This window comes from Martes martes (genome assembly GCF_963455335.1).
Source record: "Martes martes genome assembly, chromosome: 5".
NCBI lineage: Eukaryota > Metazoa > Chordata > Mammalia > Carnivora > Mustelidae > Martes > Martes martes.
Window position 1 is genome coordinate 120,770,579 of NC_137892.1, and position 20,109 is coordinate 120,790,687.

A 20,109-nucleotide genomic window follows, 5' to 3' on the forward strand; every position below is an offset into this window, starting at 1 on the left:
TGTTTGTCAACACAAATAGGCCATAATTGCCTCTGTTATTGCTTCTGTAACCCACTGGAGATGTAGAGGCGATCAACAGAATACTGGCTTATTATAACATTATGTATGAACTTCTAAGTTCTTTTGAGGAAATTCAACATATACCATAAATCAACAGAGTTAATTTAGGAAAAAGCAGTAAGCAAAAGGAAACATGGAACCAAGAATCTGGTAGATTTGGGCCTTTAACTGCAACAAAGATTCCATTTGGGTTCGCTCATTACTGAAAGCTAAGCCAATGGACTGGGGAAAGCAGGTCACGACTGTAGGTAGTTTTCATTCCTACCATGAATGTTGACTGCTTTCAGTCCCACCATGGACAGTCTTTGCATGGGAGAAAATCAGCATTTTCTCAGAGGAGAAGTTTGCACAGGAACCTTCAGAACCCAGGCACTCCAGCAGTTGGGGCTGCTGCCATCAGCTCTGTGCCCTGGAGGGGCCTTCATGCACAGCTGCTGAACACCCCCCAAACCCCCCGGGGAGGAGCAGGGAAAGCAGGCCCGTACACCAGCCAGCTTCCATTCAGCTCCCTCAGCCACAGGTTGCAGCGGGCAGATCCCCGCAGAGCCAGCTGGCCGCCTCCCACTTGCAAGCCCATCGAGTCAGGCCCAACTGCCTGGTCTCCATTCTCTGTGGCTCCATGGTCCCTGGTACAGCTTCTGGTGGGAGCAAATGCAGCTGGCACAAACAGCCCCTCAGTCCTGCTCTTGGCTATTGCCAAAACTCAGCTGAAGAAGTAAAAGGCAAACATTTTACTTATAAAACAGCTCCTGCTAGAGAAGTTGTTTCAGCTAAAAGAAACCAGAGGGAGAAAGTGTCTCCACTGCTCTAATTTCCTCACACTTTTCTGCTGTCTGCAGGAAAGATCCACCAAACCCCTCCAGCCCGGGAAAAAAGTAAAAGCTCTTTAAGACATTTATCAACTCATTTCTGGAAAGTGAGCTTCCACACTGGGAATTCTAAAAAGCGTGTGTTGGGCAGGGGCTGGGGGGGGGGGTCAGGAGCACTGGATTTAGGAACATCTTTCATGGTGACTTGGAGCAGAGCCTGAAGCATCCTCAGGCTCCATTCACATCCACCTAGAACAGGGGTTCCTCACCATACTGACGCCCTGGACCCCTCTGCCAGGCTGCTGAAGCCTGTGGCTGCTTCTCAGAGCAGCTTTTATGATGCATAAAATAAAATAGGTCAGATGATAAAGGAAAACAATTAGACCGAGATACAGTTATCAAAATAATAAACAATTTGAAATATAGTAATAAAAATATTTCCTTATGAACACATTACACAACACGATCCAGGGGCAGTTCTAAAAACTACCTTCCCTTCACAGCAGGGATGAGTGCTCAGGACGTTTCTAGACACTTGTAAAGTGATGTAAAGGTAAGTGATTTCTTTTGGTGATGACATCACAGGTGCTTTGTTGCCTTCAGTCATAACGGCAAGGAACACCACATTTCCATGAGAGGTTACTGAAAAGAAAAATGCAATGTTCTGCCTCATTCAGGTTTATGGTACTATCTGTGGGCCCCAGGACTCCTAGATTAAGAAGACCTTTCTTTTCCCGAGCTGTTGGGGCCTCTAATCAGCTGGGAGCCTCAAACTTGTAGTCAGTAAGCCAGGAGAGCCTACATCTCATGCCTACTTCTCCACCTTCAGTGTCTTCCCGCAAAGGCTGGGGCTGGGTGGGGGTGTCCTCTGAGATTCTGGGTACTCTGTGTCTACTCTTATTAACTCTCATTACTGGTCTTCTCATCTGGGATGTAATGACCTGTTTGGCCTGTCTGTCCCCATCTCTTGCACAAGGCAGCAATAATGGCTCATTTATCATTGTGATCCTGGTGTCAAGCACAAGGCCTGGCACATAGTAGACCATGCTTGTATATTTACAGACTGAACAGATGAATGGACAGATGAAAGTTGTGACCACACCTAGCTTCTCTCTCTTGTTGTAAAAATCTTCCTTATTTCACACCAGCAGTTTCTCAACCCTAGTTATATAAGTGAGCATTGCTTTACGAGGTTTTAGAAACTACCAAGACCCCGGAGGCACCCCCAGAGTCTCAGATTCCAGTGGTCTGGGGTGGGGCCCTGGACTTTGTCTATTTTTAAAGCCACCCCAGGTCCAGCCAGAGTTGAGACCCCACAGTAGCACAGAGCAACACCTGAGGTCAGAGGGCAGTGCTCCCAGATGAACTTCTTTTCCAGAGCTGGCAAGATGAAATTAGTGTAGAATTCTGAACTCTGCAAGGGGCTAAACACATAAATTGAGTTTCTGACCCTCAGAGTCAGGTCACAGTTCTGAATCCAGCAACATCAGTAATACCTGAACTATATGCTCAGACAGATGAAAAATCGGGGGCTTGAAGTGAAGACCATGAAACAAATTACTGCAAAAGCCACAGACAAGCACTCCAAGGCCCCACGCTCCCTCCCCTCGTGGCAAGAAGTCCTTAAGAATAGGGCCCATCTTGGACAAGCAGCATATTTTCTGGGGGACAGATTCCTGGCTGGGCAGTTTTCTCATCTACAAAGTAGAGAGGATAATAATAATAAGGCAAACTTCAAGGTGTTGCTGCAGGAACTGAAAGATTGAACGGGACAGAAAGCATCTTGTAAGTAGCCCCAACATATTATCAAGATTAATTCTTTACTATTGGGATTAGCATCTATTTATGGTCACTTTCCTTTACTGTTTTCCAGATACCTTGTTTTTTATGAAGTGAAGGTTTGTGTTGGGCAAGTCTGTTGGTGTCATTTTTCCAATAGTATTTGCTTGCTTCGTGTGTGTGTCACCTACTGGTAATCCTCACAGCATTTCTAACTTTCTCTTGGTCATTGTTATAGTTGAATTGCTGCAATTTCATGATAAAACTTTAATGGATTAGAAGCTGTTTCTTATGGGTGAGCAAAAAAAGTGGCTTCTTGAGATGGAAACTACTCCTGGTAAAGACGCTGTGGAGATTGTTGAAATGTCAACAAAGCATTTAGAATATTACACAGACTGAGTTGATAAAGCAGTGGCAGGGTTTGAGAGGACTGATTTCAATTCTGAAAGATCTCCTTTTGAAAGATCTCCTGTGGGTAAATGCTATCAAACAGCATCACATGCTATGGAGAAATCTTTCTGGAATGGATGAGTTGATTGATACAGCCAAGATCATTGTTGATTTATTTTAGGAAATTGGCACAGTCACCCTGGCCTTTGGTAACCTCCACCCCGATCAGTCAGCAGGTGCTATGTTGAGGCAGGACCCTCCACCAGCAAAAAGTTACGACTCACTGAAAGCCCAGATGATGGTTAGCATTTTTTTTTAGCAATAATGTGTTTTTTAAATTAAGGTATATACTTTTTTAGACGTAATGCCATTGCACACTTCATTGACGACAGCATAGTGTAAACTTTTATGTGCACAGTGTAACCAAAGAACTTGTCTGACTCGCTTTACCGCAGTGTTCTGGAGTAGAACCTGTAATACCTCCAAGCTGTGCCTGTCCTGCTTTCTACCAATGGAGTTCTTCTAGGTGGAGAGACCTTGTGTTATAGATGTCAAGTCACAGTCCCCACATTCAAGTTCTGATTCCACTTACCCACTGTGCCATCTTATGCAAATCATCTAACCTTTTCATGCCTTGATTCCTTATCTGTAAAACGATGGTAATAAAGGTATGTACCTCATTGGGTTTTTGGAAGGTTTGGCTAAGTGAGGTAAAGCACTTGAAGTATCTAGAACATCTTCTAAAACTTAAGCTTTGCATCAAAATCACCGGGAGGGCTTATATAAACACTGACTGCTGGGTCCTTCTCAAGAGCTTTTGATGCAGAAGATCTGGCCTGGAAACAGAGAATGTGCACGTCTAATATGCTCCTAGGTACCCATGGCATTGCTGGCCTGGGAGCCACACTTTGAGAACCACTGACTGAGAACCAAGCCTGGCATACAATAAGCACCAACTAAGTGTTAGCTGATACTATCTTTTCCTGGGCTCTACTTCCTAAACCCCTGAGCAAAACACTGTGTACTCCGGTGCCACTTGGTACTAGCCTTCCTGTAGCAGCCGTTTTGAATTCAGCCTGCAGAGGTTCCCAAAGTGTGGATCCAAGATAAGCTGCATCAGCATCACATGGGAGCCTACTTATAACGCAAGTTCTTGGGCCCCAACCCAGTCTATTAAATCGAGACCTATGGGGGTGAGGCACAGTATCCTGGGCTCTTAACAACCATCCAGGCAACTCTACTGCAAACCTACTTTAAGAACTCTTGCTCTAGTAGAAAATCACTACGACCAACACAGTAAGCCTCCTGAAAATGGCTAGGGAGGCAGGACAGCTTAAGGTCCCAAGTATAGGTTTTGGCTGAGTTGGAGACCTGGTTCAGCTTCTTTGCCACCCCAGGGCCATGAGTTAGGATGCTCATTTAAGCCTCAGTTTCCCCAGCTGTAAAATGGGCACCACTGTAGGACCTACCTCACAGGAACCTCAGATGCTGCAAACAATGCATGATAACTGTTGAGGGAATGTTGACTGCCACTCTTACGCTCTTTATCCCTGCTACAATGTGTCCAGTCTCAAAGTGATCTGAGACAGCTTATTAAAAAAAGACATAAATATACAGGCACACAACCCTCTTTTAAGAAAAGGAAAAAAAAGTAGCACACAGAAAGTGGGGAGCATGAGGGTTGAAACTGTCGTTGCAATTGTCTGAATGTGAGGTTTGCACGTGCCTGGAGGCCAGAGCAGAGGGGAAATGCAGAGGTCCAAAAGTTTCCACTGCTTGAAAAGTGAAGGGGAAGGAGACAGGTTCTTTTTCAACCCTCTGCCACCCCACCTCTAAATGCAGGAGAATCTGATCATATAAACCTCTGCACCATGGCCCTGTGTACCAAGGAGGGAATTTCCTCCAGCCCGCTTGATGTACCTGTTTCTTTAATTAATTCTCATCAGGAGCCACAGGCAAAATCCCTAGATCCCAGAAGAGGAGAGATGTCACACTCACTTTGGGTGCCGAATATCAGGGAGAGAGCGATTCAGGGAGATTTTATCGCTGACGTAAATGTTAAATCCATTTTCTCGGTACGCCTGATCCACTCTCTCTGCATCGGTCATGGGGTAAGGTCTCCCTTGTTCTCCATTTCCTAGGAGCAAAGAGCAAAGTCAATGTTGCTAATCAAATGGAGTAGAGGGGAAGAAGGATGAAAGATATGATTAAACCAGAGAGATAAAACTTTATACATGGTTACAGAGTGGACCTCCAGATTTTGCAGGGGGAGTCTAAAGAGGGAAGAGGAATGAGCATTTTTTTCAGCCATGCTCATGTCATGCACTTTACAGACCCGTTCTCACGTCATCCCCACAGCAAGCTGTCAGGGCAGACGTGCGAGCCTTCATTCTATGGATGGACAAACAGGGACTCAAGAAAGTTGTAAGAGCAGGTTTGTGAGCTCCAAAGTCCATGCTCGCCCTACTCTACCAGGGGCCCCAAACATCCCTGACCATGGCATCCCATCAGCTGGACAGGAGGCCAGATCTACTTCATATGAGCTGACCAACCTTGGGCCAGTCACACCAACTCTCTGAATGGCAGCTTTGCTCCATCTGGAGCCCACACCCCACTGAGAAAGTCCAATGTGAGGGTGTATATATGGCAGAATTTGTAAACTATTTTATGATTACTCTCTAGGCAAGGCAAACTTCATATGCAAAGAAAAAATGCTACAAATGATAAAAGATGCTTTGATCTTTTAAGTGAGCAAATGATTAAGATCTGCCTAGCCTAGGCCACAATTGCCCGAAAAGTCATGGATTTGGGTGGATAAAGTGCTAGCTGTCCTTTCTCTGTACAATCCAAGTGGGGAAAGAGTTCCTGATGCTCCAGGAAATTATTCTCTGGGTTCCCAGGGTGCAGATGGTGAGTAGGAAAGTCCACACCCACCCCTGCAATAACAGTAACAGTAATCTGTAATAAACAGTAATAACAGTAATCTGCAAGTGGACAGAGTCTTAAAGAAATGGCCAAAAAATCAGCTCGTTAAAAATCACCCCATCTTCTGGAGCTTGCAGTCTGAGCAATACCCTATTTACTTTGCAAAGTAAATGTTGACAACATCAGCTTGATGGGAAGGAAGGTGCAGGCTGACAGGTGGGGCCAAGGGCTGTGCCTGCTCCACCCTACCAGATGAGAGAGAGGATGCTGCCATCTGTAACTCAGAAGGCTCCATGATAAGACGCTGCTGGCTCGTGCCCAGGATGGATTCCGCAAGGGACACAAATGTAGCCAGCAGAAAAAGGACAGCCAAAAGCATCTGCTTGGAGAGGGAAGTTTCAGGAAGGCAGTACAGGGAGTGACTCAGAGTTCAGGCCCTAGAGTCTGGGAGAGTACAGCCTGAAGCCCAAACCTGCTACTCGCAGCTTTGTACCCTGGATGTGCCATTAGACTTTCTCTGATTGGGCTTTGCCCTTTGGATTAATGGGGAAAAGAAGGTTCAATGTGGTAATTAAGGAGATAATGCAGGGCAAGATGCCTGGCACAGAATTAGCACTCAACACAAGCTGGTTATTATTATTCTTTTTTTTTTTTTTTTTTTTTTAAGATTTTATTTATTTATTTATTTGACAGACAGAGATCACAAGCAGGCAGAGAGGCAGGCAGAGAGAGAGGGAGAAGCAGGCTCCCCGCTGAGCAGAGAGCCCGATGTGAGGCTCGATCCCAGGACCCTGGGATCATGACCTGAGCCGAAGGCAGAGGCTTTAACCCACTGAGCCACCCAGGCGCCCCGGTTATTATTATTCTTAATAATGTCTCTACTGAGGCGCCTGGGTGGCTCAGTGAGTTAATGCCTCTGCCTTTGGCTCAGGTCATGATCCCAGGGTCCTGGGATCGAGCCTCACATCAGGCTCTCTGCTCAGCGGGGAGCCTGCTTCCTCCTCTCTCTCTGCCTGCCTCTCGGCCTACTTGTAATCTCTGTCAAATAAATAAATAAAATCTTAAAAAAAAAATGTCTCTACTGCTTACTCTTTGTCTTGCTAGTTAGCCTCATGTTCTAATAATTCTTGTATGATAACTGCCTGGAAAATCAGCTTGTTTCAAAAGTTTCCTTTCTCAGTTTACCAGCACCCACCCCCACCTTCATTTTCAATCACTGCCCTACAGAAAAATGCATATTGTGTTTTTAGATTTCCCTGACCATCAGTTATTGTATCAGCTCTAATTAGAGCCTGCTGTAGTCTGGTTTTTCATAATGTAATCTTAAAAAAAAAAAAAATCAATAGTGGTGGGTTCTTTTAACTAAGATAAAAATGAATAAAATACCAATCCCTGTATTTCTATGGTGCTTTCCAGTATTATAAAGTTGCTTCATACCCATCACTTTATTCATGTCACGTTGACAATACCACCGAGGTTGTCTGAGCAGCAAGTGTGAGCCCCACTGACACATGGGGAAACTGAGTCTCCAGGAACATGGGATCTATCTGATGGTCACGTGGTTGGTCAGTGGTACCAGAGCTGCCATCCTAACTCCGAGTCCAGGCTCTCTAGAGATGACTTTCCACATTATTTCTATAAACCCCACCCTTCCCCACCCCTTCCCAACTCCCCAGTGTAACAGGAACTGCTCCAAAGACTAATCAGCCAAAGAAAACTTTAGCTGAAGCCTGCTAAATCCATTCAACCTTGTGGCTACATCCAGACCTGGGTTCGAGTCCCAAGCCTGTCTCTTTCTCACTGCTTGACTGTAGGCAGATTACCCCACATCTCTGGGCTTCAGGTCCCTTCTTGTCAAATGGGCCACAAAGGGTGACTCGGGGTTTCCCTGAGAAAATGTGCCAAGTGTGGAGCCTGGGTCTCGCTCACTGCAGGTATTTAATAAATGTTGGCTCTTATCATGACTGCTCCTCATTTTAGTGGTAAATTATCTCATAAGGGGTAGGGGGACATCATCTGTCACCCAGTAAAGGTGGTGGGGACAATTCCTGAAGGCAGTGGATCTGGTGATGTGAGTGGAGAAAGGGATCAGCTAACAGGTGAAGAGGGAGCCTTCTCAGGAAGCAGGGGAAGGGATGGCGGCAAATGAAGAGGGAGTGAACAGGAGGTCCAGACACGCCTGCTAAACATGCACACGTGTGTGCACGCATGTGCACCTGCCCTTGACAGCACCCGCCAATGCATGATACTGCTCTCCATACCTACGCGCTGGGCGTCCCTTCTGATGGCTTCTTTGTCATGCCAATCCTTCAGCTTCTGCCCATCTCCCACGAAAAATATCTTCTTCTGCTGATTGTGGGAGCCCTTTAAAAAAAGATAAAAACAGTGAAAAAGAAGGAAAGGGGAAATAAATTCAATAACAGAGACCCAGAAATTGCACTCTCTATGGGAGCTTTTGGTACTGATTGACGATCTGTCATCAACTGCTCATTTATGAATCCCCTCGATCTGCCTTTGTTAGTGCTGCCGTATGCCAGTCAGGTGGGCAAAGGTCAGAAGGATGACAGGTACACAGTGTCCAGCCTCCTGGAACTCTGAAACCAGCAGGAGAGAAAACAGATGGACAGACAGTCCTTTCCCCCAAGGGAGAAAGCACAAGTGTAGCTCTGTCCAACAGAAATATGCAAGCCACAAATGTGAGCCACATGTGTAACTTTAAATTTTCTACTATTCACACTAAAAAAAATTAAAAATAAAAAACAGATGAATCAGTTTTGATAATATATTTTACTTAACCCAATATATTCTATCTGAAGTACTATCGTTTCAACACACAGTGTAAAAAAATCCCTGAGATATTTTATTGGGTTTTTTTGTACTAAGCTTTTGAAATCCTTTTTTTTTTTTTTAAGATTTTATTAATTTTTTGTCAGAGGGAAGTGGGGGGCGGAGAAAAAGAGTGAGAGTGAGCACGAGCAGGGGGGTGGCAGGGAGAGGGAGAGGCAGAAGCAGGCTGGCCTCTGAGCAGGGAGCTTGATGTGGGGCTTGAACCCTGGACCCTGGGACATGAACCTGAGCCACCCAGGCATCCTCTAAGCCTTTGAAATCCAGTGTGTATTTTACAGTTGTGTTCATCTCAATTCAGACCCTTCCAGGTGACTCATGGCCACATACTGGACAGGGCAGGTAAGTGAACCTCAAATCAGAGGCCTGGAGAAAGGGCTATAGGAGGAATTGACTTCCACTAGGGAGAACAGGGGAAAATATCACAGACTTGAGGGTGTTTGGGCTAAGCTTCAGGTAAGCAGAAACGAGAGGCAGGGCAAAGACTTCCAGGGGCAGCAGAGGGTGGCAGAGCTGGGCTGGGCCTGAGGAGCTCTGCACCCAGAGCAGAAGTTGGGTCTTGGTCACTTCCATAGTCCCAACGGCCCAATCCCAAACAGCATGAACATTTGGCCATTGTGTGCGGAATGTATGAACAAGCAATTGGAGAGCTGAAAGAAAATGGGAATATATACAGCAGTCACAGAGAGTGGCCCCTAGGGGGCATTTATTGTGTCTGGGAGGTAAGTCCATCCTGGTGGGCCTATTAGAAGCAGTTTCCCTAATTAAAGGAGTTGCATTCCAGTATGTGGGGTCATTAGAAGGCGCCAGATGCTTCCCCATGCCAACAGTCCAGGCTAAAGACTTGGCCCGGTGGCTCAGTTAGAGCCTTCCTTAGGTAACACCGCAGTGTACGGCTGTTTAAAGATCTTCCTGTGTTCACGTAAATGAGAATGGCTTTCCACATCACCTTGCCCATTAAAAATCTTGCAGACTTGTTCTTGCCATTGTGGCATACGAGATCCAATGGTCCTATTTCCTATGTAATTAGCTACGAAGGCCCTGAGCATGTGGCATGCTGCAACATTAGCACTAACAAGAAGCCACCAGAATAAAATCATCCCCAAGCCTGTTTATTAAGTCTCTGGCTGATCCTTGTGTTAGCAGATTTTCCACAATGGCTCAATATCCTTACATCAGCTCTAATGATAATAACAATCCTTTGTGCTCCCTCTCCTATAGACCTCTCTGAGCTGTAAGGAGAAGATCTGGAAAGTTAGCATGCCAGATGTGGTCAGAGAGGGAAAGAAAACTGTGAAAACAAAGCCCACGTGCCCACGAACAGTTCTCAGGGTTCTCAGAAATCACAGAAGCTGAGCTGGAAGTTCCTTCAGCAAGTTTCAACTGTGCTCAGCTACATGTCTACAGGAGACGCTTAGCACTGTCTTGGGAGGAGGGGTGCTGAGAGTGGGAGGTCGACCCCCTTTCAACCAGACCAGCAAGCATCTATCTGTTTTCTGAACCGTGGTTCCATGTGGATTTCATTTTAGAAAGCGTCCCTACTAAAAACAAATGGACAATTGGGGCACCTGGGTGGCTCAGTGGGTTAAAGCCTCTGCCTTCAGCTCAGGTCATGATCTCAGGGTCCTGGGATCAAGCCCTGCATTGGGCTTTCTGCTCAGCAGGGAGCCTGCCTCCCCCCCTCTCTCTGCCTGCCTCTCTGCCTGCTTGTGGTCTCTGTCTGTCAAATAAATAAATAAAATCTTAAAAAAAATAAAAAATAAAAACAAATGGACAATCAAATCTCCAAACAAGTGAATAAATCTACTTGGAAACTGACCAGGGCCACTTTCCCATTTCACACACAGAGCAGCTGAGTCTTGGGGTGGGTCAAGGACCTGGGTGAGGTAAAATCCTTCATTGCTAAGAGGTCAAGAGGGATCGGTCAACGGCCGGTTAGCAATCTTTTCTCCAGTCCTCCCTCCCAATTCCTTTTCCCTCTTCTGCTATGCAAAAACTGGGAACTTCAGTTGACTGCTGAGGTCACTAGTGGGATGAAGAAGATTGGCAAGTTGAGGCTACCTTAATGGAAGGAGCCTATACAAAGAGATTCTCAAAGTGTGAGCAGTACTGCCCCACCTGGGACCTCCTTACAAATGTCCATTCCTGGGCTGCCTGGGTGGCTCAGTCAGTTAAGTGTCTGCCTTCAGCTCAGGTCATGATCCCTGCTTCCTGGGATCGGGCCATGTGCTTGGGCTCCCTGGCCACAGGATCTGCTTCACCCTCTCTCCACTCATGAGCTCAACCTCTCTCAAATAAATAAATAAACACAATCTTTAAAAAAAAAAAAAGGAGAAAGAAAGAAAGAAATGTTAATTCCTGGCCCCAGTCCTGATGAGGCAGAAACTCTTGAGGATGAGGCCCTATGATCCGTGTTTTAGCAAGTCCTCCAAGAGATTCTGATGCACACTCAGGTTTGAGAACCACTGGTCTAGAATGAAGAAGGCCATCATCCTGCCTGCTTGGGTGCTGGTCAAACCAAACATGGGCTCCAGTATCTAAGCTGAACAGATATTTAGCATCAAAGGTCACAATAAAGTTAGTTATGATCGCTGGCATACACAAGCTGGTGGTTTTTGAGGTTTTATTTTGTTTTGCTTTGTTTTTTAAATTGCCAGTGTGGGGGAGAAAAGGAGATTTCCTATTGTTAAGGCTCAGGTGACCTCCAAGGACAATTTCAAGAGTCTACACAATTCCATGAAGGGCTCTGTTTCCTCCATCTGCTTGTGAAAGTCTTCCCTCGATACTGAAAATGGGGCATGGGACTAAATCTCACAGTTGTGACCTCATGGAAGGAGACTCCATGAATCTTCTCAGGATGAAGAGTGAATTGCTGAACTGACAGGGTAGAGAATAAAGGTTCCAAAATTCTGGAAGATTCACACCCTCAGCTTCTACCACCTGCACTGATTTTGCTTTCATGATGTCTGACCCTCTGGAATGTTCTACGCAGAAGATTTATGTTGTTTAGGTGGTCTCAATAACCCTTCCATCTCCCTAAACTAATAGGATATCAGAGCCTGCAGACACAGGGAGTTCTGCATGTCTAAGCATGGAGTTATAGAGGAACCTCAAATATCCAAGCTAAGCAGCTGCTCAGAATCAATTAGTCCACTCCTCTCCCATCTTACAGATGGGGAAGCTGAGGCCCAAAGACGCCAACCTACCCAATCAAGGCCACATAAGCAGGCAAGAAGATAGGAGCCATGTTCTTTGATTCCCAGCCTAGTTTTCAGTGAAGAGAGCCCTTGCAGGGTGGAGAGACCTTGGACAAGCTACAGGAGTCACAGTGCCCCAATTTTCCCACCTGGAAAATGGAGACAGCACTACTTACCCAATAGGTACTTGCAGAGGAAGTGAGAAAAATCACAAAAATAGAATGTATCCTGAGGACTTCCAGAAGCTACACATGAAAACTGGTCATCAACTCCTTTAGGATTTTAAGAATCTACTATAAACTGACATCTCATCAAATCGCCTTGATAAAGAATTCAGATTTTGTTACACAGACTAAAAAGCTTTCCAATTAATAGGTCTGAGCATTTGATAGCAGAAAATTTAGGTTTCAGTCCTAAAATCACAGAGCTTTCAGTGCCTGAAGGACCCTTTGAACCCTACCCACAAATAACAAAAACTGGTCTGTTTCAGGTGGTTCAGGACTCTCTGAGGTCCATCCATGGAAATCCCATAGATGGATCATCCAAACTCTCACCAAATGTTTATCAAGACCTACCCCATGCCAGACACTGTGCTAGGCACTGGAGATACAAGCCTGACAACAAATAGGTCCTGTGTAAGTGTTAATGGGGTTTACAGCCAGATCATTCTCTCTCAAAGGGTGGTTTTTGGGAGACCTAAATGTAATTTCCTGGCGCCACCTTGAACCTACTAAATCCAAGTATCTGCGGGGGCGGGGTGGGAGGCCAAGATGTGTTTTTAAACACATTCCCCAAGTGATTCTGATTCACAGTAACGCTGGAAAAACCACTTGTCTAAATCCAGCTGCCTCGATGTACAGATATGAAATCTGAAGTTAAGAGAATAGAATAGATTTGCCCCAAATCCCATAGCTTGCCAGCCCCAAAGATCAAGCCAGATCTGGCTGTTCTCTCCCTGGGATAGACTGTGAGCTTCTGGAAGGCAGGGGGGCCTCTCTTGTTTTGGTTCATCACTGTGTATTCCTAGGCCAATACCTGGCCCATTTTGGGCCCTCAGCAAACGTCAGCTGAATGAGTGAATGGCGGCTCATCAATGGGAAAGGCACTTTAGTTTAATGACTCAGAGCGTTCTGGTTTCAGAGTTGAAAAAAACCTAGGTTTCACTTTCAGGGGAGGTGCACCCCAATTTCCCTGACTGATAGATAAGGAAAACTGACAGAATAACCATAACCTGTGGGTTGCTGGGAGAGCGAATGGAGCTTATCAACACAAAGCATCTGGCTCAATGTCTGGCACGAAGTTAGGCTTTCTCAGTAAAGGGGGCCTATTAATACATTATTTTTAGAGTGCTAAATGATCCGGTGCTTGTGATGGGCACGTCTAGGGGAACAGAAGACGGATGGGAATCAAATAATAAAACCATAAGCCCTCCAGAGGCAACCTAACACCTGAGCCGATTCAACTGGCTATCGCTGGTAACAGGATGTAGAGAGTCTCCTCACTGACAGAAGGGCACGTGGCCACGTGGAAATGCTTCAGACAAGAACAAAGTTCCTACTTAACAGTGGCATTCTGCGACAGAAACAAACATCACAAGACCTTCAGCCACAAGAAAGGCACGGACAACACTTCTCAAAAGACAGCAATTCCTATGCAATGGTAATCACTTAATAGTGTGCAAGAAAGCACGTCTGGATTTTTCAGTCCAGAGGTAGCTGTAAGTTTCTTTAATACTATAGGCTCAAATCTCCGTCTGTAAAAGCTGTGATTGTCTGCCCTTGGTTTCCAGGGGTCCTGTTGCTACAGGAAGCAAAAGGGTTGGGAGGGCAGGGCCAGAGAGGCGAGGGAGAGTCTTTGGAGGAGGCTGGCAGAGTCCATGCGGAAATCCCATTAAACGATAAACTGGAAACGGATTTTGACTGGCTGCTCTATATAACCGCTCCCGGTGTCTGCGAGCTTTCACTTAACATTCCACAGGAAGAACCGGTTAGTGTTCAAACAGCCACATGCTCACACACACAAATGGAATTTTCATCTTTTGTTTAATCACTATTTAGTGTGCATGGCACCCTTTGGAGGGAAGAAAGGAAGGTGGTGAAGCGAGCCAACGGTACTCTGCCCAAGGAGAAAGAGCCGTCAGAGGACATGCTCGAATCCCAGTAAGGCAGGCGCGGTGACTCCCACTCAGAGGAACCCAGCACCTCCAGCTGAGCCGGCCAGTGTCTTCAAAATACGGGAAAAGGGCTATCCACTCTGAAACTGCGACACTGGAAGTTACGCCCAGCAGGTCATCTGCTTCACCTAGGGTCCCAGGACATATTATGGACCAGATTCTGCAGCAAATTTTAGCATGGCTTCTTCCCCCAATCCCCCCTTACAACTAACCCTACAAAGGCGCTAGAATGATTTTGCTTTGAGGTTTAGATGACTTTATATAATTCCAAAGTTCTGTCTATCTGCTAAGGAGATTATTCTAATAACCTTTATAGGCATACACACACACACCTACATACACGCATACAGCAAAGCATTCTCTTCAAGGTTGCCTGCAAGGTTATATTTCAAAGATGGCCAGGTACAGCTTCATTTAGCTGAAAGCATAAAGTTACTTAAAGCGAGGGAGTTTGGACAATTGGATAAAGGTACTTCCTTTATCAGTTTTGAGGACGTAAGCTGGATGATCTTTATGTATTCATTCATCTAAAAAATAAGGATGACTTTGTTGATAAATTGAGGACCTACTATGTCCAAAGACCTGTGGGGGAGACAAAGATAAATAAGACAGTCCCTGGATTCCCTTCTCAGGCTATGAGACAATTACGTAAGAAAGGGAAAAACAAAAAAAAAAAAACAAAATAAAACACAATACCAACATAAGGGTCCCGAAAGTCGTGTGGATAAATTCCAGATATTTACAAGTGACAAAGATCAAATTCTGCCTAGGGCAATCAGGGAAGGATTCCTACAGAAGCAGAGTCTTTGAGAGCTGCCTGAAAGAAAGGATAGGATTTTCATGGGTAGCAAAGGGGGGTCAGAGTCTAGCTGGAGGAAAAGCACGTGCAAAGAAATGGACATCATGAAGTAATGGACGGATTCACTTAATGGCAAGGAGCCTGATTTAGCTGGAGTGAGTGGGTTGCAAAAGAGTCATGAGGGGTGCCCAGGTGGTTCAGCAGGTGAAGTGTCCAACTCTTGATTTCAGCTCAGGTCATGATCTTAGGGTAGTGAGATCAAGCCCCCACATCAGGCTCCCTGACAGGCGGGGAGTCTCTGCTCTCTCTCTTGATCTCTCCCTCTGCCTCTCCCCCCACTTATGTGTGTGCTCTCTCTCCTTCTCTCTCTCTCTAAAATAAATACATCCTTAAAAAAGAAGTGAGAGAGTCACAAGCCATGAGGCCAGGAAGTCTGGACCAGAATCTGAGGGCCTTATACTGGAGCTCTTCAGCAGGTGGGAGCCACAGAAAGTCTCCGAGCAAGGAACAGGCTGGAGTAGCAGCTCTCCAGGAATAAACTGCTGCTACTCATCCACTTGCAGTTAATCTCAGAATCCTCCTTTCTCTGAGAGAGATGTCAGAAGATGATGATTTTGTTTTCATTCAGAGAAAATGTTCCCTCTTTGTGGGCTGAGGATCACTCTCATTCTGGCTTCCCACAGGTCAGACTAAATGGGGCTGACCGAACCCCAACCCCAGTGGATAGGGTGGCTGTTCTGAGACCTACCGTTCACCACCACCATTACCAAGCTGTATGAGAAAACAATCAAACCTAAAGGGCACTGTTTATGGGGGGATGGAGACACTACAACTCAGCAACCACAAGATTCCCCAAGTTTGCTGAGCCCAGGTTCCTCGAGTTGGCTCCTCTACCCATCAACTGGGCATGTCCATCTTCTTCTCTCTAACTGACTCCGTGGTCACAACACCAGGATGTTAAAACCTGAAATCTAGAAGGGTCTCCACTTCCTAAGTGTCCAAGGTCATTTACAGACAGGAACCACTGTTTTAAAAGGCTGATCCTGTACTTCCAAGGGCAGAACGATACCACCTGTCCAATTCACCCTTTGTTTTGAATAGATGGCACTAGAAAAGGTCATTTGCTACTTAAGGTGTGAAAGCTCATTAAGAGGCTTTTTCAACAGCGGAGAGAAAAATAGCCAAGATATTTTGTAATGTCTATTACCTAAAGGGCAAACGGAATCTTTAGTAACTTCTCTCTTGCATTCTAAAAGAATGATACCAACTTGTACCATTTTCTTCAGAGGAAGTTCCTGTGTTTTATCACTGGGGGTGTATGTGGGAGGGAACAATACTCTGGTCAGTGGTTTGATATTGTTCACTTCAGTCTCTTACCTGTCCATCCACCCAACCGTTCATCTGTCTGTCTGCCCATTCGTCTATCCACTTAAATGTTTAATGGGTACAACCACATGCTAGGCTCTGTGCTAGGTGTCCAGGATATTAGTGAGCAAGACAGACAAGGTCACTGCTCTCGTAGAGCTTACAGTACTGTGTGTGGCAGGGGGGAGTACACACTTGATTCCGGAACCACAAATAAATTAAAAGAGCTACAGTGGCATGTGCATAAAAGAAAAGTACATGGCACAAAGAGAGTCCTTTTCTTTCAGATTAGATCGGGAGAGTCTGATCCAGTCAGCAAGGTCAGGAGAGGTGTCCTTGAAGAAAGACAAGGAGTGTAACTAGGAGTTAATTCAACAGAGAGAGAAGAGCATTCCAGACAGAGGGAAAAGCAAGGCTGTGCAAAGGCCCTGTGGCTACGCAAATATGAAACACAGGCAGGACTGAAAGAAAAGCAGTGTGTGTGGTGCACAGAAGAGAAGGGGAAGCCTAGTGGGGATGAGAAGTGGGAGGGTATAAGGACTTTGTCTGTCCAAGTATTAAGGAGGCAGCAGGATCAGGCTGCATGTGGAAAGTTCTCTTGCAGCCAAGTGGAGAAGGGATTAGGAGACCAAGAAGGATGGAACTAAGGGAAGAGGCTATCACAGTGTATATGTATAGGCAGAGATGATGCTGGCATGGACAAGGAAGATAGAAGTGGGGATGGACGCAGACAGATTTTTTTTTTTTAATAGAATAACGAGGGTTCTGTAGGTCTGTAGTCAAGAAATGCCTCCTGAGAACTTTGACACTTGACACTATCTTTAAGGTCCATAAGCCCAAAGTCCTGTGGATGCAGGTAGGGCTGACCTGGGACCTCAGCCCAGACCTTCCCTCACCTAACCTGCTGTTTGTTTCATCACGTTACTTCCAAGTCTGAGCCCTTGTTCACAGACAACTAGTCAGGATATCAGACCTAATGAGAATTGTATCATAGGTCTATTAGCCTTCAGGAATTAAATGACATGTCATCAAAAAGAAAAAGAAGCAAACGGTAACTGGGGAAGCCGGCGATCCTCCCATCCCCAAGCTCGGCAAGCCTCTGCCATGGAAGGTGTCCCTAGAGGCCTTGTTATTCCCAGCCTTGGCAATGTGAGCACTTCGGTGCTAAGTGAACTTTCTCTCGGAAGTAAGTATTTTCACTACCTCGGAAGGCACTGTGATGCCTTCAACCAAAGAAATTGTCATCGGTTTTAATGCCAGAGAAAAAACTGCCTAAATTGAACTTTGAGAGGTGGTTTGTCATTATATTTCATGGGCAATTGTCAAGGGTGATTCTGATTTTATCTTATTTCCCCCTACAGTGGTGAGTTTATTATAACCTAACCCTTTCATAAGATGAGCCTTTACTATGTTATTATTGTCATTATAGCCACTTTGAAGATGACAAAACTGAGGCCTGGAGTGAAAATCAATACGAAATTGTTTTACAAACTGCCAACCACCTCGCGAGTGTCATCATCACAGCTAATGGTTCCTTCCACACACACACACCTGCCCACTCCTTCCCACATCTTGGAACACAGTCAGTTTTCAGGAAGGAAAAACCCGCTGGAGTGAACCATGCTTCTGTGCCTTATTCACAAGGGGTCTTGAAAATCTGTCTAGCTGGTAAGTGATCAACCACAGGAAAGTCTTCAAAATGTGTTCTCAGAGGCTTGGCAGATGGAGCACAAGAGAGGGTCATTATACCGCTCTACAGAGCAGGTGTGGATACATAAAGAGGACGGCAGGCAAAACGAGCAAGCTGAAGACGAGGCAAGTTCCAAGTTCTCGGGGATTGAAAAATCTGCAGACACATCCTATTGGTCTCCTATTTGGAGAATTAGAACTGAAACACCAAGCAAGATTGTAGTTGTTCTAGTAGTGGTAATAATTACAAACAAAGTACATAAGGGCACCTGCTTTGGAGTCAGAAACACCTAGGCTTGAGTCAGAGTTCTGCTTTGCTTGCTAGCTGTGTGACCTGAGGCAAGTTACGTTGTTTTCCCAAGCCTTGGTTCCTCAGGTATGATGGAGGATATTAATAGTATCTGGCATAAAGGTTATTGAGGATTAAATGAGATACAGCCAGTAAAGATCTTAGTGGTGTTTGGTATTTAGGAAGCACTAAAAATCATAGCTATCATGATTAGTTATTATTTGCATAGTACTTTGCAAGCTACAAAGCATTTTTATATATATTATCTTATTTTTTCACTACAATCACACCAGGAAGAAGGGAGTTATCACCAGCTTATCCTAATGCTCTTCCTTGGGGACCCCAAACTCTGAGAATTCTCTCAGTACTGTGCTCCGAGTAGCCCTTCACAGTAAGCCAGCAACGGCCAAAGGATAGGACCTCTCTGCCATGCCTGCCTCGAGCTGGAAGACTGAATTCCCAAGTACACCGGCTAGGCTGTGATCCACTGGTTGATTTCTACATCTTAGATCTTCATTCAGGCTGGCTGACTACTGACCATTTGCTAAGGTCCCCCAAGGCAGTGGGGAGGGGAAAGTGGGAGAAAGCAGATGGTGACTAAGTCCGTCGCCTCCTCTGGTGCTGCCCTCCCCTCACCCGCAACTGCCCGGGCCTTCCCATGTGTCGTGTCCTGAAGTCACAGAATCTAGATGCTGAATAGGAGCTGAGGTGCTGTGATGATTCACTGGGCCCAGTATCCCTTTGCTGTGGCACATGCATGGTCTCTGAGATTGACTTGGGCACCAAGGGGAGAGCCTCCAGACGATATAGATGGCACAGTTATTAGAAAATTCCTTCTGGTACTCAGCTCCCTGGGCTCCTTCTTGGCTCACAAGGAAAGTCTCTGAATGGACTATGATCCTGGCCCCCTCCATCTGCCATCTTGGGACCTCTAAACTCTTCTCCATGTCTCTTGAGGTGGGAGCCACATAGGGCTCTGAACCTCCTTGAGCAGCATCCCCACCACCTCCCCGCCCCCTCCCTTACTCACACTCTGCCATTCTTGTTCTTCCACACTCATCTCTTAGACATACAGTGGCCCGGGCAGGACACGTAAGGTGTGGCCACAACAGCACATAGGACGGTGTTGTTCGAACACATGACTTTGCTGTGAAAGTAAGCAGTCCCTGTAGGAACAAATCCCAACTCTTAGGCAGGCCTTCCCTGACCTCCCCCTGACTAGACCATAATCTCTAAGTGTGCCCTGATAGCATCCTTACCACTCCTTTGTGATTTCACATTCATTTGGGTGATTACTTCATTATCGTCTGCCTCTCCCCAAACTGTGAACTCCGTGATGGTAGGAGATAGCAATTTTTGTTGAATGAATGAATGAGCGGAGACATCTTTTGTTTTATCTTTTCTAGAGAAGGAAGGTCATCCATGATTAGACATGTCTAATATAGTCATAAGGATTTAATACCATAAAGGGGTTCTGGGAATTAACTTTATCCTCAGACTAAAAGGCTTCAGGGCAACTTAATGGGCTACAAAACTAAAGAGATCTTACTTAGATCCTAAAACGATTTCTGAAAAATACAACACACTGAACTCTTCTACCTTCTTCCTTCATGTTCCAACTCTTTCCTCTCTGGATCCCTAATATTCAGGTTTGTGCATAAATTGTTGTATGTTTCCCAGGAGCTGTTCTCTTCTTCTACCACAGTAATGGGAATTTTAGCTGGAAAAGGACTTCTCAGAATAAATAAAGGTTATATTTCCCAGACACCCTAACAGCCAGCTGTGGCTTG

At 45.6% G+C, this 20,109-nt stretch overlaps 1 protein-coding gene across 1 annotated transcript in view; it reads right to left on the bottom strand.

Annotated features, from left to right (window-relative positions):
* GALNT10 (polypeptide N-acetylgalactosaminyltransferase 10) overlaps nucleotides 1-20,109 on the bottom strand; it is a 214,189-nt gene that overhangs the window by 111,929 nt on the left and 82,151 nt on the right. Inside the window, exons 2-3 of the mRNA XM_080804209.1 lie at nucleotides 8,225-8,327; nucleotides 5,037-5,175 (exon numbers count right to left, since the gene is read on the bottom strand). Of these exons, the coding sequence (XP_080660335.1) occupies nucleotides 5,037-5,175; nucleotides 8,225-8,327 (242 nt within the window). The remainder of the gene's footprint in view (nucleotides 1-5,036; nucleotides 5,176-8,224; nucleotides 8,328-20,109) is intronic.